Here is a 24101-nt window from a genome sequence, read left to right on the forward strand (position 1 = left end):
TTTCTATGCTTCCCATTCTTAAGTTTAGTTTTTGCTTTACTTTAGGTTTTGTACACCAGCTTCAAACAGCTGAAAATACAATATTCTTGGTTATAGAAAATATATTTCACAGCGATTTAGATGGTACAATGATTCTCTACACTATACTTGCTTGTTTTGTCGCAAACTAGATTTTTTGCAACCAGGAAATTGCAGAGCGATTTCTGCATACTACATCTTTAAAGTTCTATTTTGGTCCTAATGTTGACAGGATGCCATAGTTGAGGCACAAATACATTGTGGCATCAGACTTCTTTGAACATTGTTTATTTTATGCACCAGGCCTTGAATCAAAGTGCAGTACTGTCCCTTTAAATCTATAAGTGGGAAGGACCTAACCAAGGGGGGGAGTGTGTACGTGTGGCAGCTGTGCGGTGCATTCGCCTCCACAGAATACGCGGATCACACGGGCTGTCAACTTTTCGTGGAAAATGACGAAGATCACAGTAGTCAAAACCAAGGCTTATCCCGACCAGAAGCCTGGCACGAGTGGACTGAGGAAAAGGGTGACAGTCTTTCAAACGAATGAGCACTATGCGGAGAACTTCATTCAAAGCATTATCTCTTGCATCGAACCAGCGGAGCGTCAGCCTGGACTGCTCGTAGTGGGAGGCGATGGAAGGTTTTTCATGAAAGATGCCATTCAGTTGATCATCCAGATCGCCGCTGCTAATGGGGTCAGTAATAATGCTATGTTTATCCACCTGTAGTGCCTAAAACATGACGGAAACCTATGCCTCACCCCCAAACATGCATACCATAAGCAGTTAGTCTGGCGTCTTTTGACAGCTCCCAGTGTTGACAGTGACAGCTCCAATCAGTGGTACATTGTAGGGCTTCATCATTTCTGAAGTTTGGCGGATATATTGTTGCTGATGCCGATGCAGATACGTTATTATTCATTTATTTTGGATACAGATGGCAATTCTGTCTTATAACAAAATAAAATTGAACATTTTCTTCTTCTTTAACCTTTATTTAACTAGGCAAGTCAGTTAAGAACAAATTCTTATTTACAATGACGACCTATGGGACTTCCAATCACAGCCGGTTGTGATACAGCCTGCAATCGAACCAGGGGTTCTGGAGTGACCTCTTAAGCACTGAGATGCAGTGCCTTAGACCGTTGCGCCACTCGGGAGCCCAAATAGCCAGGGCCTGACTACAGCATTTGGTGCCCAGGGCCACGCGACCCCAAATAATTTAGTAGCATACAAAAAAAAAGAAATTAGCTAACTTACAGCATTTCAACACATTTTGCCATGGGGCAGATAATTTGTTTTGCTGTTTTATAGCTCCTCTCATGCTTTTATTCACATTTTGCCATGAGGCTGAAATAATTTAGCAGTTGTAAAGCTAATTTCCTGCTATTCTACACATTTTGCCATGAGGTTGAGAGAACATTTTGCAGTTTGAAAGAACATTTCCTGCAATTCTACAAATTCTGCTATCATATGCTAGCTGGAGGCCCCCGACCTCCAGGGGGGCCCAACTCCCTGGAGGTCAGGAGCCCCGTGGCACGTGCCTTGCGTGCCCTTCGGTAAACCGGCCCTGCATATAGCTAGCTATATTTGCATCCTCAACCTTTTAGGCTATAGCCAAAGGCCAGCAGATGGCGATATTGAGTCGTTTCATCTTACCGTCCAAAGGGAATGTGTGCAGCTGGCTATACACTCGTATCCCCCGTGGCTAGCTAGCACCCAGTGTTCCTCACTAATGCTTGCATAACACCTGGCCTCGCCTTCGTTAACAAAACTGCGGGAAAACAGTGCCTGACAGGCGGGGGTGAAGTGCACTGTCTACCGGTGTGCTAGCTAGCTACCTATCCTGCCTCCCGCCTGCTGTGTACCGCCGGAGTCCTAGCTAGCACAGTGTCCTTCGTTCCCGCCTGCCAAACACCTGCCATCGTTAACAGAACTGTGGGAATGCATTGCCCGACAGGCAGGGGCAAAGAACGCTGTCTACGGTTGTCCTAGCTAGCTACCGTTGTCGCCCCCGCCTCTTCTTCTTCTGTGGGGTTTATCAGTGGTTGGCATCCAACGTTATGGTGCATTACTTCCATCTACTTTACTGGAGCGCCCACCCGCCTCCTGTCTGTGTACCGGAGTCCTAGCTTAAAAATTGACCAATAGAAGTATAAAGTGGGGTACCTGCAGATGCACAGCCGGGTTCTGTTCGTTGCCTCTGTGACTTTAGAGGAAAGGGGGCGTGGTGGTATGCTGTCACGTAGCTCAGGCACAACATGAGCACTAGCAACACAATGTTCAGACAGACCAACGTCATTATCACACCATATAGCTCCATTATGATCTATCCCGTATGATCCTGCACAAAATGAACATCATGATCATCACAACTCTATATGCATCTTATTCATGATGTATAACATATTGCTTCTTTATTTGCGACCTATGTGATTGTCACTTAGACATTGTATGTAGGCCTAGACCTATTAGGTATGTGAAAGGGGATGTTACCCGGATGTAGTCACAAATAGACTGATTAGATGCCGCCCCGTATTGATAGCAGTATTGTAAACCGAATATCCCACCAACCCCCTAGACCAGGGTTTCCCAAACTCGGTCCTGGGGCCACCCCTGGGTGCACGTTTTGTTTTTTGCCCTAGCACTACACAGCTGATTCAAATAATCAAAGCTTGATGATGAGTTAGGTATTTGAATCAGCTGTGTAGTGCTAGGGCAAAAACCAAAAGGTGCACCCAGGGGGGGGCCCAGGACCCAGTTTGGGAAACCCTGCCCTAGACATTGTTTACTTTCCATACTATCCCATGTCACTCAGTTGCTTGTTTAGCTCCCACTTAGCAGCCTGACCTCACCAATGGCATATTGGGTTGAATCTGTACACTCCTCTTCTATTTTCATCCTTACGTGTGTAGACTGGATAGGTGAATGTAATAAATAGGACTTACAGTTTAATATATGAAACATAACATCGGAGAATGATAATCTATCCAGTGTTCTCTCCATCCCTCCCTCCCTCTCTCTCCTCTGTCTCATGCAGATCGGCCACCTGGTCATTGGTCAGAATGGCATCATGTCTACCCCCGCTGTGTCCTGTGTGATCCGCAAGCTCAAAGCCGTGGGAGGAATCATCCTCACGGCCAGCCACAACCCCGGTGGCCCTAACGGAGACTTTGGCATCAAGTACAACATCGCCTCTGGAGGTGAGATGGGACGGTAGGGGAAGGAGAGAGATGAATTGGAGAGGTAGGAGACAGGAAGGGGATAAACAGGAAAGGGAGAAGAGAGACTGGAAATAGAGACAGGAGAGGGAGACATGGGGAAGAGGAGGGAGACAAGGAAGGGAAAAAAGGGAGAGTCAGGGGAAAGCCATATGGGACAGAGGCCAGTCAGGCCCAGGGACGAGACTGGGCTGGAGGGTAACATTTAAACTTTACTTAGCCTACCGCTGTAACGAAGATGGAGGAAGTTTCAGGATAGAATGAGCAGAGCAATGCTGTCATACTTCAATCAGTCATTTTATGACAAAGTTTAGGATGCCTAGTGATGGAGTATGGCTGTTTCCCTGTCTTACATAACATTTCTCTAGCCACTTCCTTATCCTCCTCTCTGTCCACAGGTCCTGCCCCAGAGGGAATCACAGACAAAATATTCCAGATCAGCAAGAGCCTAACAGAGTACCACATCTGCCCCGACCTCAAGGTGGACATCTCCAAGATCGGCAAGCAGACCTTTAAGGTGGACACATTCAAGCCCATGACAGGTACAGTAGAATGGGCGGGAAGTCCAGTCTCAACTGACTGGGATGGGTTAGCTTGGAGACCAATCCTGGGAGAAGCTCACTGGTACAAATCCTTGGGCAAGGCACTCAAGTTCACGTGTATTATTGCAATCAGTAAAGTATTTGTATAGTGTCTGTCTTCTAGTTTTCTAGTTGTATGTCTTCTCCTAAGTCTAGAAACAGAATACATAAGCAATAAGGCACGAGGGGGTGTGGTACATGGCCAATATACCACGGCTAAGAGCTGTTCTTAGGCGCAATGCGGAGTGCCTGGATACAGCCCTGGTATATTGGCCATTTATCACAAACCCCAGATGTGCCTTATTGCTATTATAAACTGGTTACCAACGTAATTAGAGCAGTAAAAATAAATGTTTTGTCATACACCTGGTATACGCTCTGATATACCACGGTTTTCGGCCAATCAGCATTCAGGGCTCGAACCACCCAGTTTATAAATACAGTTAGTACATCTAATCAATCCTAAATGCTGTTTGTCCTCAACAGTGGAGATTGTGGACTCTGTGGAGTCCTACGCAGAGATGCTGAGGGGAATCTTCGACTTCAATGCCCTGAAAGAGCTTGTGTCTGGAGCCAATCACATTAAAGTCCGTCTGGACGCAATGCACGGAGGTACTCAACATATACTGTAGATCACTAAACCTCTCAGCTGACTGCTGTATAATACCACAGGTCCCTCTATTGACAATGATCTGTGTGCTTGTAATGACTTGTCTAAATGTTTGTGCTACAGCATTAGCTACAAGGTAGAGATGGCGGCAGGTAGCCTAGCGGTTACGAGCGTTGGGCCAGTAATCGAATCCCAGAGCCGACTAGGTGAAAAATCTGTCAATGTGCCCTTGAGCAAGGCACTTAACCCTAATTGCTCCTGTAAGTCGCTCTTGATAAGAGCGTCTGCTAAATGACTAAAATGTAATAAATTAGATTCCTGCTCTCAGTACTGTTTGTATCTTCAGTACTGCGTGACTTATTGTTCAATAGTCTGATCTCTCAACAATGCTGTTTTCAGTTCAGATAGATTCCCAGCAGACACACAATGTCCTGTACATCCACACCTCTATCCATAATGATCTTTACTCCCTTACCCACTTCACAGTGGTTGGACCCTACGTGAAGAAGATCGTCTGTGAGGAGTTGGGTGCTGCCGCCGACGGTGCCTTCAACTGTGTCCCCAAGGAGGACTTTGGTGGTCACCACCCTGACCCCAATCTGACCTACGCCTCTGACCTGGTCAACGCCATGAAGGGAGGAGAGTACGACCTCGGAGCCGCCTTTGATGGTGACGGTGTAAGTTGACAGTCGGGGGAACCAGTTCCAGATTTCAGCCTCATCTCATCCTTGCATAGTTGAAGTTCATGCTCCAGGTCTTGTTCATCACTCGGCTGAAGGAAGCCTGGAATCGAGGCTATTCCTTGCATGACCCTTGTCCGTAGTACCCGTCCATGAATCAGCCCACAATCCAAACCTCTTTATATCTCCTGCAGTCTGTTCAGATGCTGATCCCTCCTCTCCTCTCCTACCCTCTCCTCTCCTCTCCTACCCTCTCCTCTCCTACCCTCTCCTCAGGATCGTAACATGGTCCTTGGAAAGCATGGCTTCTTCGTCAACCCCTCTGACTCTGTGGCCGTCATCGCAGCCAACATCACTTGCATCCCCTACTTCCAGAAGACTGGGGTCAAAGGTCTGGCCCGCAGCATGCCCACCAGCGGCGCTCTGGACAAGTGAGCCTAACATCCACTCCACTCACAGTCCATTCCTAGCTTCTTCTTGATTGTGCCTTTTAATGTTTATTTATGACATTTATTTTACTGGGACAGTGCACATTAATCAGCATTTCAGTTTCCTCATTAATGTTTAACTGGCGGAGTTAGCATAAGAGCTCATTTGAATGTCCTATCGCTGTCCCTCAGTGTGGCTAAAGCCTTGAAGATGAATCTGTATGAGACTCCTACTGGTTGGAAGTTCTTTGGAAACCTGATGGATGCTGGCAAGCTGTCTCTGTGCGGAGAGGAGAGCTTTGGCACTGGTGAGTTAGGAGGACAGGGATCTTATCATAACCTGATCAGGGTGATGGCAGAACTAGAGACAGAGCGGTAGATACTCACTAAAACAACACACACATTTGTTTACATTGTCAGTTGTGTGATGAGCTTTGTTATTGCCAGCCTCCAGCCACATGGCAGGATTTTTATTAAGCTTACCAGCCTACATAGTGAACATTGCTCTCCTTTTCCAAAGACCAGAATTTCAGTTATACAGCATAATGTAGCCTTTGTATGCAGTATATCAGCTCTAGTCGTTTGATAAAGAGAATCAGTGGTGTTACCAAGACATTGTGGTGAGAGGGCTTTGTACACCACCACCCTGCTTCCCCTCTCTTCATTGTTTACTAAAGGCTCTGATCACATCCGTGAGAAGGACGGCTTGTGGGCGGTGCTGGCCTGGATGTCCATCCTAGCCCACAGGAAGCAGAGTGTGGAGGAGATCATGAAAGACCACTGGAACAAATTTGGCAGGAACTTCTTCACCAGGTTAGTGGTTGAACTCTGTTTCTCTGCTGCCCTCCAGTGGTGCAGTCTGTCTTGCTCAGGGCCACATTGTGTAGGGCAGGACTTTGTTACTCATAGAGTAGTAGAGTACTTATAGAACTATTGTTAGGTTTTCTTTTATATCAAGTTCTTCAATGATGGCCTTCATAAATGTTCATTAGGTGATCCATTTGATTTATTTTAACACCTCATCTCTTGGAGCATGCACATATTGACAGTTGAGAGCCCCTATTTAGTCTTCATATGAAGACTGTCCCCCCCATCCTGTCTACACCAGGTCTAACCCCCCACCCTGTCTACACCAGGTCTAACCCCCCACCCTGTCTACACCAGGTCTAACCCTAACCCCCATCCCGTCTACACCAGGTCTAACCCTAACCCCCATCCCGTCTACACCAGGTCTAACCCTAACCCCCATCCTGTCTACACCAGGTCTAACCCCCATCCCGTCTACACCAGGTCTAACCCCAATCTCGTCTACACCAGGTCTAACCCTAACCCCCATCCTGTCTTCACCAGGTCTAACCCTAACCCTGCATCCCGTCTACACCAGGTCTAACCCTAACCCCCCCACCCCCATCCTGTCTACACTAGGTCTAACCCCCCACCCTGTCTACACTAGGTCTAACCCTAACTCCCCATCCTGTCTACACCAGGTCTAACCCTAACCCCCCATCCTGTCTACACCAGGTCTAACCCTAACCCCCCATCCCGTCTACACCAGGTCTAACCCTAACCCCCATCCCATATACACCAGGTCCAACCCTAACCCCCCATCCTGTCTACACCAGGTCTAACCCCCATCCTGTCTACACCAGGTCTAACCCTAACCCCCCCACCCCATCCTGTCTACACCAGGTCTAACCCCCCACCCTGTCTACACTAGGTCTAACCCCTAACCCCCATCCTGTCTACACCAGGTCTAACCCTAACCCCCATCCTGTCTACACCAGGTCTAACCCTGCATCCCGTCTACACTAGGTCTAACCCTAACCCCCATCCTGTCTACACCAGGTCTAACCCCCCACCCTGTCTACACTAGGTCTAACCCTAACCCCCATCCTGTCTACACCAGGTCTAACCCTAACCCCCATCCTGTCTACACCAGGTCTAACCCTGCATCCCGTCTACACCAGGTCTAACCCTAACCCCCATCCTGTCTACACCAGGTCTAACCCTAACCCCCATCCTGTCTACACCAGGTCTAACCCTAACCCCCATCCTGTCTACACCAGGTCTAACCCTAACCCTCATCCCGTCTACACCAGGTCTAACCCCCATCCCGTCTACACCAGGTCTAACCCTAACCCCCCATCCTGTCTACACCAGGTCTAACCCTAACCCCCATCCTGTCTACACCAGGTCTAACCCTAACCCCCATCCTGTCTACACCAGGTCTAACCCTAACCCTCATCCCGTCTACACCAGGTCTAACCCCAATCCTGTCTACACCAGGTCTAACCCTAACCCCCATCCCATCTACACCAGGTCCAACCCTAACCCCCCATCCCATCTACACCAGGTCCAACCCTAACCCCCATCCCATCTACACCAGGTCCAACCCTAACCCCCCATCCTGTCTACACCAGGTCTAACCCTAACCCCCCATCCTGTCTACACCAGGTCTAACCCTAACCCCCCATCCTGTCTACACCAGGTCTAACCCTAACCCCCCCATCCTGTCTACACCAGGTCTAACCCTAACCCCCCCATCCTGTCTACACCAGGTCCAACCCTAACCCCCCCCATCCTGTCTACACCAGGTCTAACCCTAACCCCCCATCCTGTCTACACCAGGTCTAACCCTAACCCCCCCATCCTGTCTACACCAGGTCTAACCCTAACCCCCCCCATCCTGTCTACACCAGGTCTAACCCTAACCCCCATCCTGTCTACACCAGGTCTAACCCTAACCCCCCATCCTGTCTATACCAGGTCTAACCCTAACCCCCATCCTGTCTACACCAGGTCTAACCCACATCCTGTCTACACCAGGTCTAACCCTAACCCCCCCATCCCGTCTACACCAGATCTAACCCTAACCCCCATCCTGTCTACACCAGGTCTAACCCTAACCCCCCCATCCCGTCTACACCAGATCTAACCCTAACCCCCATCCTGTCTACACCAGGTATGATTATGAAGAGGTGGACTCAGACAAAGCCAACACCATGGTCAAGGAGCTTGAGGCTAAGATGTTTGACAAGTCCTTTGTGGGCCAGAAGTTCTCGTCGGGAGATAAGAGCTATGAAGTGGCTGTCTCTGACAACTTTGCCTACACCGACCCTGTGGACGGCAGCGTCTCCAAGAACCAGGTGAGAGACGAGACCAAAAAGGCATCTAGAGAGATGCATCCCAGCATGGGACATGGGTGTGGTGGATACAATTCTGTCAGTATATGTTAATGATTAAGAGTGATGTATAGTTACGACAATATTATTAATCTAATGTTGATAGTTCATAGAATGTTGATAGATGACCAGCACATTTCCTGCAAGCGGCACATAAAGATCTTAAAAAATAGAATTATTAGTTCTGCTCCATATTCCCAGTATATTGAGTACCTCCTTAGTAATCTCTCTCTCTGTGACTCAGGGTCTGAGGATCATCTTCTCCGACGGCTCCAGGATCATCTTTCGTCTTAGTGGGACAGGCAGTGCCGGGGCGACCGTCAGGCTCTACATAGACAGCTATGAGAAGGACCCTGCCAAAATCTACGGCGACGCACAGGTGAGACCTGGGAGCTGAGGAGCAGCAGGGCTTTTCTCTGATTGGATGTGACAGGGTCATTTTAAAGCCACAGTGGGGGAACCCCTGTACTTGTCATGATGATTCAATGAGAGATTAAGTATTTCTACACACACACCCCACACACACACAATTCCAAGGTTTGTTACGCTGTCAGAGGGAATAGCCCCCAAAAGGCTTCTCCTCGACCTGGAAAGGAAGGCATCGAATTTAAGCCTGGCAGCCAGATTGTTTTGGGTCGTCAGGTCCAACAACAGTGCCTTTCAGAACTCTTAGTTGACTTGAAGGAGAAGGAATGTTTGGCTAAGAGTTGTCATGGTTGATATCAGGCCATGGGGAAAAATAAGATCGAAAAGCACAGGGTTGACACTTCATAAAGTCATTCTGAGTCGTCTGGGCAGGAGAGACTGAATGATGGAGTGAGAAAGACAAACTGACAGAATGGGTAAAAACTCCATGATAATCATTTTAGATAAAGGGGGCCCTCTATGGCACGGATTCATTTAGGCCCATTTCTATTGGTTACAAATCTAAAAGGATTGGATAGGTGAAAGCAATAGGGTAGCGGCTCAGCTTGGCCTATTCGAGGGCTAGGTGGAATTAGTTGTTTAGTCTGTAGATGTCAGTGGGGTTATAGGAAGAGGCTATGACCAAGTGAGACTGGAGTCTAATGGTGACTGTTTGGCTTCCTCAGGTCATGCTGAAACCTCTGGTGGAGATTGCACTGAAGATCTCTGGGCTCCATGAGAAGACTGGCCGCACCGGGCCCACTGTGATAACATAGACTGCTGGCCCTGCCCCCTACTGTGATAACATAGACTGCTGGCCCTGCCCCCTACTGTGATAACATAGACTGCTGGCCCTGCCCCCTACTGTGATAACATAGACTGCTGGCCCTGCCCCCTACTGTGATAACATAGACTGCTAGCCCTGCCCCCCACTGTGATCACAGACTGCTAGCCCTGCCCCCCCACTGTGATCAGACTGCTAGCCTTGCCCCCTACTGTGATCACATAGACTGCTAGCCCTGCCCCCTACTGTGATAACAAAGACTGCTAGCCCTGCCCCCCACTGTGATCACATAGACTGCTAGCCCTGCCACACCCTTCCAGGTACCTCCGGTTGTCCTATCAACCGTTCCACTTGTGCCTCTGAAGAACAACCTCACCTGTACCGTAAAGCCATTCAAACAAAGCCTTGAAAGGTAACACTGCCATTCCCAATGAATAAAACGCCCTTACAAAAAAATATTGTCGCACTCGTGTGTATTTATTTGGCCGATATCAAATAAATATATATTTCAATATGTTTCAAAATATGTTGAAAGATATATTTATTTGGATTTGCATTTCTTATGGAAGACGGAAAGGCAGTATGAGCAGTCAGTTTTGTTGTCTGCAGTCATTTTTGTTGTCTGTAGCATTCTATATTTAAGACACACACCCCACCACCACGCCCAGAGTCAGTGACAGATGTCAATCTCTCCCAGCATGCCTGATCTAGCCAATCAGCTGAGAGATCAGTGCAAGAATGTGGTTATGGTGGGGAGATCACAGCCAACCAGCTTGGGGACATACTGTACATAGTCAACCAGAATCTCTCTTTAAGAGTGTGCCATATAGCTGCAGTCTATAAAACGAATGCTAGGGAAATAATTGTTCTAAGGATAGCTTCTATTGGTTTCAATTGACAATTTTGATGCCAGAGGGCGTGGTTTGGGGGCAATCAAACTACGGAAAGACTGGAAGAGCTTAATGATGTATGTGTAGAGGTAAAACATTATTGTGCTTAAGCTTCGTGCTGCAGCCACACAGAGGTTAAACAGCTCCTGGCATCAGGCGGGTCTAAGCCTCTTAGGGCCTTTCTGAAGAGGAGATCATTGACTTCTGGGCTGGGAGGTGTCAGATAGACAGACCCCCCCCCCCCTTACCATTCTCTCACTCACTCACTCACTCACTCACTCACTCACTCATATATATCCATACTTCCCACCACAAATACCAGGCCAGGGGTGTCTGTCTATTTGAACTGATGAGAACTAACTCTGGTAGGCCTAGACCATAATCCCCTCAGCAGACAGTCTGTGAGAGAGCACTGAGGTATCCAGAACTAGCCACTAGCCAGCCCTTCACAGGGCCAGGGTAGACGGGAATGAGTGGGTGGAGTGATAATATTAATGGTGATGGCCTCTTAGCAGAGACAATGTTCTGGATATGAACATGGTAAGTTATTCTATCCTCTTGTCAACAAACAAGCCAAGAAGTTCAGGATGGGTTCCGTCCAGAGTCAAAATTGGAGAAGTGGGAGCGGGAGTGTTTCTAAAAGTTAATGTCTCTCCAAAGACATTCCTGGGCTGCGTCCCAAATGGCACCCTATGGGTCCTGGTCAAAAGTAGTGCACAATATAGGGAATAGGGTGTCATTTGGGACACAGTCTTGGTCCTGAAGCCAGGGAGGAATAGAAGACCGATGAATCTACTCTTCCTGTTCTGTGCAGGGAAATGTATTCAGTAATCGGATAGTCACCATTATCCTGAGTGATATGTGTGTGTAAGTCTCTTAAGATGATCTTCTAGCCAGATGAGAGAGCTGAGTAAGAGAGATACTTCTAGTGAGGGAAAATACAGTTCCAGAACTTCCAGCTAGTGAGGGAAAATACAGTTCCAGAACATCCAGCTAGTGAGGGAAAATACAGTTCCAGAACTTCCAGCTCTACATTTTCATTTTAGTCATTTAGCAGACACTCTTATCCAGAGCGACTTACAGTTAGTGAATGCATACGTTTTTTTTATTTTTTTTATACTGGCCCCCCGTGAGAAACGAACCCACATCCCTGCCGGCCAAACCCTCTCCTACAGTGGAGAAAAAAAGTATTTAGTCAGCCACCAATTGTGCAAGTTCTCCCACTTAAAAAGATGAGAGAGGCCTGTAAATTTCATCATAGGTACACGTCAACTATGACAGACAAATTGAGAATTTTTTTTCCAGAAAATCACATTGTAGGATTTTTTATGAATTTATTTGCAAATTATGGTGGAAAATAAGTATTTGGTCACCTACAAACAAGCAAGATTTCTGGCTCTCACAGACCTGTAACTTCTTCTTTAAGAGGCTCCTCTGTCCTCCACTCGTTACCTGTATTAATGGCACCTGTTTGAACTTGTTATCAGTATAAAAGACACCTGTCCACAACCTCAAACAGTCACACTTCAAACTCCACTATGGCCAAGACCAAAGAGCTGTCAAAGGACACCAGAAACAAAATTGTAGACCTGCACCAGGCTGGGAAGACTGAATCTGCAATAGGTAAGCAGCTTGGTTTGAAGAAATCAACTGTGGGAGCAATTATTAGGAAATGGAAGACATACAAGACCACTGATAATCTCCCTCGATCTGGGGCTCCACGCAAGATCTCACCCCGTGGGGTCAAAATGATCACAAGAACGGTGAGCAAAAATCCCAGAACCACACGGGGGGACCTAGTGAATGACCTGCAGAGAGCTGGGACCAAAGTAACAAAGCCTACCATCAGTAACACACTACGCCGCCAGGGACTCAAATCCTGCAGTGCCAGACGTGTCCCCCTGCTTAAGCCAGTACATGTCCAGGCCCGTCTGAAGTTTGCTAGAGTGCATTTGGATGATCCAGAAGAGGATTGGGAGAATGTCATATGGTCAGATGAAACCAAAATAGAACTTTTTGGTAAAAACTCAACTCAGTCGTGTTTGGAGGACAAAGAATGCTGAGTTGCATCCAAAGAACACCATATCTACTGTGAAGCATGGGGGGTGGAAACATCATGCTTTGGGGCTGTTTTTCTGCAAAGGGACCAGGACGACTGATCCGTGTAAAGGAAAGAATGAATGGGGCCATGTATCGTGAGATTTTGAGTGAAAACCTCCTTCCATCAGCAAGGGCATTGAAGATGAAACGTGGCTGGGTCTTTCAGCATGACAATGATCCCAAACACACCGCCCGGGCAACGAAGGAGTGGCTTCGTAAGAAGCATTTCAAGGTCCTGGAGTGGCCTAGCCAGTCTCCAGATCTCAACCCCATAGAAAATCTTTGGAGGGAGTTGAAAGTCTGTGTTGCCCAGCGACAGCCCCAAAACATCACTGCTCTAGAGGAGATCTGCATGGAGGAATGGGCCAAAATACCAGCAACAGTGTGTGAAAACCTTGTGAAGACTTACAGATAACGTTTGACCTGTGTCATTGCCAACAAAGGGTATATAACAAAGTATTGAGAAACTTTTGTTATTGACCAAATACTTATTTTCCACCATAATTTGCAAATAAATTCATTAAAAATCCTACAATGTGATTTTCTGGAATTTTTTTCCTCATTTTGTCTGTCATAGTTGACGTGTACCTATGATGAAAATTACAGGCCTCTCTCATCTTTTTAAGTGGGAGAACATGCACAATTGTTGGCTGACTAAATACTTTTTTCCCCCACTGTACCTTGGACGACGCTGGACCAATTGTGCGCCGCCCATGGGTCTCCCGGTTGCGGCCGGCTGCGACAGAGCCTGGACTCAAACCAGGATCTCTAGTGGCACAGATAGCACTGCGATGCAGTGCCTTAGACCACTGCGCCTCTAGGAAGAGAAGAGATTGATGTACAGCATAGGAGAAATTGAGAAACCTGTCCTCTTCCAACCTCATTTACTGGTAGTGGATTGACGTCACCTTGTTTCATAATCCCGTCTCCTGAGTGCTGGGTCTAAATTACCTCCAATTTTGTTAATTGTTGAGAAGCTGTAAAATCAGGTGCACCTAAGAAGAGCGATCTCTCTCTCTCTCTCTCTCTCTCTCTCTCTCTGGACATGTGGAAAGGGAAAAGAAAATTGCTTTGTGGAGCACAAATAGACTTATTCCACCCATACCTGCCCTGTCGTGAATGTCAATGTCATTCATGTTGACAAAATCTCAAATCCACTAAACCCTGGCCTTTATTTGTTGGGCATATCTGTAGCATTGAAGGGGTTAACCTTAACCCCACAGCTCAAAGGTACAGGCTGTGACAGGGGGATGTGTAACGACTCTAAATGGTTCCTCTTTGAGGTCTATCAGGGGATGCATAATAGGGTGGACAGTTTGGTCCTGGACCTGCATTGTTGAGGCCCAGGCCTGTGATTCCGACACGGTGCGACGCATAATGTCTTCCCCTGTTTCGGCCGGTAATGGTTCCCAGGTTGTATTTAGATTAGTTGTCATTACGTCAGGTAATCACAATATGGCTTACATTAAGCCGCTCTGGTCTGGAGCTATTAGATGGCTAAATGACTTTCTTTGTGGTTGGCAGGGCGTCTGTGTTTTTACAGCGGCCCGTAGATTACTCTGTAGGGGGAACCGGTCCCTTGGGACATAGAACAACACCATCAGCTGACAAAGCCATCATTCTAAAAGGCCTTAAATAAGGCCTCAAGTGGAGAAAAAACAGAGTACAATAAAACCAAGTATAACTCACATTTTCTTGTGGTTTTCTCTCAGCCTCTCTCTCTTTATCCATTAAAAGCGGCAATCCACAGTTGAAACAATAACAAAGTGAATTCCCCGCCACTGTTTCAGTAAAAAGCTGAGAGATGGGGCTAGAGAAATGCAACCACTCTCAAATTCATAACAGAATTATGGATGCAAGGACAGACATTCCATGATATCAACATTTTTAATTTAAGCATGTTTTGAGGCTATACAGAGTTTGTTTACATTTACTTTGTTTACAAACATTTGAGCAAAACAAGCTTATAAGCTTTTTCAAGATGTCCACCATTGTTCCTGTACCCAAGAAACTAAAGGTAACTGAACTAAATGACTATCACCGCGTAGCAATCACTTCTGTCATCATGAAGTGCTTTGAGAGGCTAGTTAATTCTCTTTAAGTCTAAGCCATTAGGGGGGGTTCTAAGCTGACATATGCAATTGTTTTTAACCATCATACCATGGATAATTTAGCTATAATTTTTTTAAATAAAACAATTATTTGATAAAATATTCAATTTGGCCTTTACTACTATAGCCCATAGAAATGCATTGAAAAACACATTAATAAACGGCAAGAAAGACAGTAAAAAAAAAAATATTCATAAGGAATAAGGTTTTGAAATGTTTGTCCTATATCTAGGAGATATAAGAAAGCTCAGGAAATACTGCAAATATATATATATTTTATTTTATTTTATTTTATTTTATTTATTTATTTATTATTACACTGCTCAAAAAAATAAAGGGAACACTTAAACAACACAATGTAACTCCAAGTCAATCACACTTCTGTGAAATCAAACTGTCCACTTAGGAAGCAACACTGATTGACAATACATTTCACATGCTGTTGTGCAAATGGAATAGACAACAGGTGGAAATTATAGGCAATTAGCAAGACACCCCCAATAAAGGACTGGTTTTGCAGGTGGTGACCACAGACCACTTCTCAGTTCCTATGCTTCCTGGCTGATGTTTTGGTCACTTTTGAATGCTGGCGGTGCTTTCACTCTAGTGGTAGCATGAGACGGAGTCTACAACCCACACAAGTGGCTCAGATAGTGCAGCTCGTCCAGGATGGCACATCAATGCGAGCTGGGGCAAGAAGGTTTGCTGTGTCTGTCAGCGTAGTGTCCAGAGCATGGAGGCACTACCAGGAGACAGGCCAGTACATCAGGAGACGTGGAGGAGGCCGTAGGAGGGCAACAACCCAGCAGCAAGACTGCTACTTCCACCTTTGTGCAAGGAGGAGCAGGAGGAGCACTGCCAGAGCCCTGCAAAATGACCTCCAGCAAGCCACAAATGTGCATGTGTCTGCTCAAACGGTCAGAAACAGACTCCATGAGGGTGGTATGAGGGGCCGACGTCCACAGGTGGGGTTTGTGCTTACAGCCCAACACCGTGCAGGACGTTTGGCATTTGCCAGAGAACACCAAGATTGGCAAATTCGCCACTGGCGCCCTGTGCTCTTCACAGATGAAAGCAGGTTCACACTGAGCACATGTGACAGACGTGACAGAGTCTGGAGACGCCGTGGAGAACATTCTGCTGCCTGCAACATCCTCTAGCATGACCGGTTTGGCGGTGGGTCAGTCATGGTGTGGGGTGGCATTTCTTTGGGGGGCCACACAGCCCTCCATGTGCTCGTCAGAGGTATCCTGACTGCCATTAGGTACCGAGATGAGATCCTCAGACCCCTTGTGAGACCAAATGCTGGTGCGGTTGGCCCTGGGTTCCTCCTAATGCAAGACAATGCTAGACCTCATGTGGCTGGAGTGTGTCAGCAGTTCCTGCAAGAGGAAGGCATTGATGCTATGGACTGGCCCGCCCGTTCCCCAGACCTGAATCCAATTGAGCACATCTGGGACATCATATCTCGCTCCATCCACCAACGCCACGTTGCACCACAGACTGTCCAGGAGTTGGCGGATGCTTTAGTCCAGGTCTGGGAGGAGATCCCTCAGGAGACCATCCGCCACCTCATCAGGAGCATGCCCAGGCGTTGTAGGGAGGTCATACAGGCACGTGGAGGCCACACGCACTACTGAGCCTCATTTTGACTTGTTTTAAGGACATTACATCAAAGTTGGATCAGCCTGTAGTGTGGTTTTCCACTTAAATTTTGAAGGTGACTCCAAATCCAGACCTCCATGGGTTGATAAATTTGATTTCCATTGATAATTTTTGTGTGATTTTGTTGTCAGCACATTCAACTATGTAAAGAAAAAAGTATTTAATAAGATTATTTCATTCATTCAGATCTAGGATGTGTTATTTTAGTGTTCCCTTTATTTTTTTGAGCAGTGTATTTTATTATATGTTGGGTTTTGACGAGGTATGACAGTTAAACTAAGCTAATGAGGCATTTATAAGTTATATTCTTCAAAAAATCAAATGGGTACATATCATTAATTTATAAGCCCACAAATGGATGTAGCAATTGCAGATTGCCCCTTTAAAGTATTTTTTCACTGAAATAAATGTATGATGTCATGTATTATAATAATCTATAATTTGAAAACGAAACTAAAAACACAATCCGCAGAAAATAAATTTGACATCTTATAACATCTGACTCAAATCTGGCCAGACCATTTTAAACCCATTTTAACTGTAAAACTATTGTACGGTGAAACATTTGAATTGCTGATGACATTAACAGGTCTTTCCATAAATAGCCAGTGTGTTTAAAACATTGCTGATATAGATTTCACATCTCTTAGGCAGATGATAGCCACTGAGCTGGATAACTAGACGCTGTCAGGATTGTTGGGCTTTTATTCTCCTCCTTGCCATACGGGTGTCATGTTGAACTGTGACGAGATATACTGGCTCTCCAGGAACAGGGATTGACCAATCCCTACAGGACAGTTCTGTGTTGGTTGAGATAGGTCACAGGGGACCACTATGTTACTGACATGACTGAGACAGTCAGGAGAGGAGCCAACACAATGATCTGTTAGGATAAATGGATGCGTTTCTGACCGCACTGCAGATGCTGGTTCCTATCCATAGACCTCTCCATATCGTCCTTTATCCATAGACCTCTCCATATCGTCCTTTATCCATAGACCTCTCCATATCGTCCTTTATCCATAGACATCTCCATATCGTCCTTTATCCATAGACATCTCCATATCGTCCTTTTTCTCTTCTACTCTCTTCTTCTCTCCTTCTCCCTCTGGCCTTTGCTCAAGATTCTCTTGCGAAACCACAGCGTTGTTAGGCCTCATGTCTTACTGCCGTGGAGTGCATTTCTGTGGTCCAGTTTAGAGCGAGAGAGGGAGGCAGGGAAGGAGAGAGACAGAAAGAAAAGAGAGGGATCTCATACCAAGCACATTTACTGTACCAATATAACACAACATCAAATTAACATGTTTCCTCTGCTTACTCTCTGACATAGGTCTCGCATAGAACATAAAACTCTCTCCCTTTTCAAACTCCCACACTTTCCCCACCTTGAGAAGCAACAGCTAGAAAAATTAACCGCACCAGGTTTTCCGTTTATTTACTGCGCAGGGCATGACAAATTATACCAGAGATGCGCTTTTTCCCAAAAAATATTAACTCTCAAACTTTGTTTATGTGACGCAAACCTAAATAAATAAAACAATCTGGTCAAGGTGCCAGCACAAATAATATGTGGGTGCAGTTCTCTTGTGTGTATCCTGAACATTTAGATCCGGTTTCCTGGACACAGATTAAGCCTGGCCCTGGACTAAAATCCACTTTAGTCCAGGACTAGTATGAGTCTGTGTCTGGGAAACCGGCTCATACAGCTTACTTTGAACATTATCTACATTTTCTGGACAGAGGGAGTAGGTCATACTCTATGTTGTTTTCATTCAGTTACTTTACCAGGTTAAGTGGACTGGCGACAAATTAGATGAAATCTAAACTATCAACCGTAAAAAAAACTGTTTAAGCCAAACCAACCGTAACCGTTTAAGCCAAACCAACCGTAACCGTTTAAGCCAAACCAACCGTAACCGTTTAAGCCAAACCAACCGTTACCGTTTAAGCCAAACCAACCGTAACCGTTTAAGCCAAACCAACCGTAACCGTTTAAGCCAAACCAACCGTAACCGTTTAAGCCAAACCAACCGTAACCGTTTAAGCCAAACCAACCGTAACCGTTTAAGCCAAACCAACCGTTACCGTTTAAGCCAAACCAACCGTAACCGTTTAAGCCAAACCAAACAAACACAGGGACACTATCTCTCTCATTGTAACCCTCTTCATTTCCTTTCTCTCCCTGCTCATCCCCACATCCTGACCCTAAACCCCGTCCACCCACACTTACCCACATGTCCCTAATGATCTGCAGTGTAGGGAGAGGGATAATGCTGGCTGATCTTCTGATCTTCTGCCACTTTCACACCATCAGGCATGTTAGCCTGTCACTCAGAAACACAACTGTTATTGGAAGGCTGACAGATTGAGTAATGCAAGCGAAGGACCACCCAGACACAGTGTTCCCCCCCTCTCCTTCCTGCCTCCCTTGGCCCTCAACCACCTCACCCCTACACCCCTCAACCACCTCACCCCTACAGCCCTCAACCACCTCACCCCTCAACCACCTCAACCACCTCACCCCTACACCCCTCAACCACCTCACCCACTATAGCCCTCAACCACCTCACCCCTACACCCCTCAACCACCTCACCCCCTACACCTCTCAACCACCTCACCCCTCAACCACCTCACCCCCTACACCTCTCAACCACCTCACGCCTCAACCACCTCACCCCCTACACCTCTCAACCACCTCACCCCTCAACCACCTCACCCCTACAGCCCTCAACCACCTCACCCCTACACTCCTCAACCACCTCAACCACCTCACCCCTACACCCCTCAACCACCTCACCCCTACACTCCTCAACCACCTCAACCACCTCACCCCTACACTCCTCAACCACCTCACCCCTACACTCCTCAACCACCTCACCCCTACACCCCTCAACCACCTCACCCCTACACTCCTCAACCACCTCACCCCTACACCCCTCAACCACCTCACCCCCTACACCCCTCAACCACCTCACCCCCTACACCCCTCAACCACCTCACCCCTACACTCCTCAACCACCTCACCCCTACAGCCCTCAACCACCTCACCCACTATAGCTCTCTCCCATTGGATGGAGGGAAGAGGAAAGTGTTTGTTATTCATTTTTCCTTTGTTTCTTTTGTCCAGTGTGGCTCAGTTGTGGGTTTGATTCCCATGGGGGACCAGTATGAAAAGAATAATAATGATGCACTCACTACTGTAAGTTGCTATGGATAAGAGTGTCTGCTAAATGACTCTAGACTAACAGAGGGGTGCTGCATAATGCCTCAGTCAAGATGCACTTACCTCATAGTGGGGTGGAGTAAGCCAGGGCACTACATAGTTGAGCCCTAAAGGGAGGGGGAGAGTGCGGTCACTTTACTTTGTCTGCCATTAGTGATGATGTCACCTTATCAGTCCAAAATGAGGGTGGGGGTAGAAACTACAGTACAGCTATTGCCAGTGACAGTGTGGAGCACAAAGTGCTAACACATTTCCAGTCAGTCAGATGGATGGACAAATACAGTGATTGTAGTCATCTGAGGAGAAAGAGAGTAGAGTAGAGAGAGTAGAGAGAGAGAGAGAGAGAGATATATTTTCATTCCCATTCCCATCTGGCGTCTGTTGAAGTTGCTCTGAGACAACATCATCAGAGGTCACGTCCGCCTTTTAACAGAGACCTCAGTCATTCTGTGTGTGTGTGTGTGTGCGCGTCTGTGTGCATACGGTAGAGAGCTGGGGGATCCCCTCTTCAAAAGAGACCATCATCCAGACCTCCATCTCCCCTCCCATTAGACTTAGATGAGTTTCGCCGTGCATGGCTGCAATTTTAATAATCTTATTTTAAAGATTCTCTCAGAGAGAAAATAGGCCCTTTTCGTAAATATTTCTGCTACTTAACCAACCCTGGAGTAATGGATTACAAATGTTTAATATTAGATGTAATCGTGGAGGAGACAGGGAGTAGAGAGAGACATTAAACCTTTCTATTTTTTAATTCCTTTTAGCTTCCCTGGCCTGGGACGCCTAATTCCAAAGAAAACAGCATAAATCTTTGAGTTTATACAAAACTATCTTGTTACTTTATGAAGATTTTCCTTAACCTTTGCATGTCTTTATTGTCTGTGTTTGCAATCAAACAGTTGTGGTAATTGTGCTGGACTGAAGCCGTCCTTTAGTCGCCGTTATTACATCATTCAGTTGTTTCTGTTGCAGCTAATAGAGGTCAGTGTCATGGACAATGTGCCCTTTGTCTTGAGGTGTGTGTGTGTGTGAATTTAATGTTGTGCCATTATGGTAACTATTGATTATTATCCCAACATCTCTCCCTTTCATCAAGCAATCATCCTTTCTGTTGTCTTTCTCCCACATGTTAGAGCCATGCCAAGAGACTGGGGGTTATAGGAATACTATAAGCACTGTGATCTCCAGAGGATGCACTGACAGGCCCTATCTGTCTTACTGCACTGACAGGCCCTATCTGGCCCTATCTGTCTTACTCTATAACAGGACGAAAAACCCTATCAAAGGCATTTGGAGGAGTGGGATCAGATTATACAGGTTGCCATGTGTCCCAGCCAGCCATTTAGCCAGTCAGCCAGTCTGTCAGCCAGTCAGCCAGTCAACCAGCCAGTGCTGATGAGGAGCGGGGAAATGGGAAGTGAAATGGTGGGCTTGTGAGTCATCATAGTCCTGTCACTTCAAACAGCAGAACGACTCCTCCGCCAGATGGCCTAACGAGCAGGAGAAGGTCAGGATGTGGGACCCAGAGATGCTAAACTGCTACCATTCACTTTTCTATCCCCCTCAGGTACTATAAAGACAATTTTGACACTGATAAAGTGTGTCTGATGGGTGAAGTGTGTATGGGTAAAATTAAACAGGGTGTATAGTTGGGAGATGGTGATGTGCTTTTATAAAGGGTTTGGAATTGATTATAATGTTGCTTTCAGTTAGTTGGAGGCCGAGATTGTGCAGGGTGTAGTTGTATGTTTTTGTTGTTTTGTAACCATATGTTCCCAGACTGACTGCCCCAACGCCTCTCTCTCTCTCTCTCTCTCTCTCTCTCTCTCTCTCTCTCTCTCTCTCTCTCTCTCTCTCTCTCTCTCTCTCTCTCTCTCTCTCTCTCTCTCTCCCTCTCTCTCTCTCTCTCTCTCTCTCTCTCTCTATCCTTCTATCCCTCTATCCTCTCTCTCTCATCTATCCTCTCTCTTCCTCTCCCTCTCTCTTCCCCTCTTTCCATCTCTTAATTTCTTCCTCTCTTCCTTCATTGCTCTTCAATTCATTTCAGTTCAAAGGGCTTTATTGGCATGTGAAACATAAGTTTACATTGCCACAGAAGTGAAATAAACAATAAAAAATGAACAGTGAACACTACACTCACAAAAGTTTCAAAGGAATAGCGACATTTACAAAATGGAAAAGAAAGAAACATAAATATGGGTTGTATTTACAATGGTGTTTGTTCTTCACTGGTTGCCCCTTTCTTGTGGCAACAGGTCACACATATTTTCCCCTCTCTCTCCCTTAATCTCCCTTCCCCTGTTCAGAAGAGCATGCATCACTTTCAAATTCATGACAATGAATAAGCTATATCCTGTAAACTCTACATTAGTTGGCCCTGGATTGAGTGTGTGATGTCTCATTCAATGTGTTACCAATTTCAACCTCTTGGCTGTGCTCCAACATTGTGTTGGAGCACTTATGTCTTTCTAGTGATACAAATATTTTTCGAGGCAAGGTAATACATTGCAATAATCTAGTTTTTTGTAGTGAATTGGAACTGTTGATATTATTTTGTAATATGATTAATTGATTGATTTATGCACACTTTTGCAATACCTGAAGTAGGCTAGCCTACCTTTGCTCCAGCTTTGTTACAGCGATTAGAATATGCTATTTTGTATGGCTGCTATGCTAGTATAGTATAGCCCACCTATATCTGAATGAATAAGTTCACGTCAAACACCATAGATGGACTGTAATGGAAATACAGCACGTTTTCTTTTGGTGCGACCTGAACACTTGGAGAAGTCTCGCGCAAATATATGTGTATTTTCAACACAAGGTGGCGACACACCGAGCACTAATCAGAGCCAGATGGCTCGTGCAAGGCAAGCCGCTCACAGACAGACGTTTTGTAAGCGTGCGCTGAGAGCGCGAAAGAAGGCAGTGGGACTCCGGCGGTCAGAGAGAGAAGGAGACAGGGAAAGAGAGAGAACTTCGTGCTTTCTTCTACACACAGTCACAGGATAAAGGACGAGTGCTTAGACAGTTCTTATAGACATTTTTGTGTGTCTTCTTTTTAATTCAACGTTTGCACGTGAGCTTATGGTTGTAGTGGATGTAAAGGAACTAGAATAGAATCGGAGGAATGGATCCAGATCGGGCAACATTGACCCACGGTCTTCCGAGATGTCAGCTCCACATTATCCGAACCATCGTGCTACTCCTGGCTGTCCTAGAGATGACTGCGACCCGTAAGAATGTGACTTTTTATTACAGTGTCGTATTATCTGAAACACACGCAACTTTTACTGGCATGCATTTTCATATTTGATGCCATTCATATGGTGATATAAAGGCTATTGGTCACTAGCCTTTAGCCTATCGATTTATCGATTGACGTGTCTCTCTGCAAAATGTTTCCTTGCCTCTTTTTATTTGTGTTTTTTTCGTTAATTAAATTACAGATGGTTACATGGACATTAAATTCGTTGTTTTCTTGGGCTTCAAAATAGCCTTCTTGGTTGCACAAACGTGCTATTATTAACTTATTAGGCTACATTGTTATTACCATACCTTATCTTAGCTCTTGTGTAAAATATCTGCGGAAGGCCCTACATAATATCTTCATTGATCAAGTATTGTTCACCGCCAAGTCTTTAATAATTAATATTTTAAACAAAGCCAATTTAAACATTGATTTATAATCTCCAGTGTATTGAAATACAAAGGGGCTCTTCTTCTCTAGTCATGATGAAGAGGATAACTATCTCAGTCCCAGCTGGAGGTCCATTGTGAGTGTCGCTCCATTTGTGATTTAAAGCAAACTCAGCAATACAATACTGACTGATGCTGAGAGTAATGAAGTTCTTCGAAAGGGAAGAAAACGTCTTTGTTGGAACAGACTTACTCCATCAGAAATGTAAGGCTAATCACTGTAGTCAAATAACAAACAGTAGCCTAGCTAGACTTGTCGTGTGTCTAAAAGTATTGTCTTGCAAAGTTGTCTTCTACAATCTCTATAGGCCTAGTACCTTGTCCTGCATACACTGGCAGTGAGGAAGTTAATATATCATGTTGTTTACATTTCTGTCACAACAGTTGTGATTTCAGGGACATAAAGTGACTTTATGGCTGATAATATCCTTTCACTAAGTCATCACAAAGCCAAACAATCATTCTCCTCCCCACACTTAACCTGTGAAAGGTTATAAACAT

At 45.8% G+C, this 24101-nt stretch overlaps 1 protein-coding gene across 3 annotated transcripts; it reads left to right on the top strand.

Annotated features, from left to right (window-relative positions):
* The first annotated feature begins 399 nt into the window (after window positions 1-399).
* On the top strand, window positions 400-10361 carry pgm1 (phosphoglucomutase 1). Of its 3 annotated transcripts, none has more exons than XM_045205450.1 (12): window positions 400-716; window positions 3061-3223; window positions 3640-3783; window positions 4309-4434; window positions 4919-5109; window positions 5389-5543; window positions 5733-5848; window positions 6218-6353; window positions 8503-8686; window positions 8967-9101; window positions 9814-9899; window positions 9934-10361. In XM_045205450.1, exons 1-12 carry the CDS (start codon window positions 471-473, stop codon window positions 9935-9937), a joined length of 1686 nt encoding a protein of 561 aa, XP_045061385.1. In that variant the 5' UTR covers window positions 400-470; the 3' UTR covers window positions 9938-10361. The 3 variants fall into 3 exon arrangements, with proteins under 3 accessions (XP_045061385.1, XP_045061386.1, XP_041696011.1); XM_045205451.1 differs by having other exon boundaries at window positions 9968-10361; XM_041840077.2 differs by having other exon boundaries at window positions 9814-10361.
* The last annotated feature ends 13740 nt before the right edge of the window (window positions 10362-24101 follow it).

Source organism: Coregonus clupeaformis, chromosome 20 (genome assembly GCF_020615455.1).
Source record: "Coregonus clupeaformis isolate EN_2021a chromosome 20, ASM2061545v1, whole genome shotgun sequence".
NCBI lineage: Eukaryota > Metazoa > Chordata > Actinopteri > Salmoniformes > Salmonidae > Coregonus > Coregonus clupeaformis.

Coding starts and splice junctions, on each gene's coding strand:
- pgm1 (XM_041840077.2), top strand. CDS start 471: ATGACGAAGATCACAGTAGTCAAAACCAAGGCTTATCCCGACCAGAAG. Junction 5,110..5,388: donor CCGCCTTTGATGGTGACGGT/GTAAGTTGACAG, acceptor CCCTCTCCTCAG/GATCGTAACATGGTCCTTGG. Junction 6,354..8,502: donor GGCAGGAACTTCTTCACCAG/GTTAGTGGTTGA, acceptor TGTCTACACCAG/GTATGATTATGAAGAGGTGG.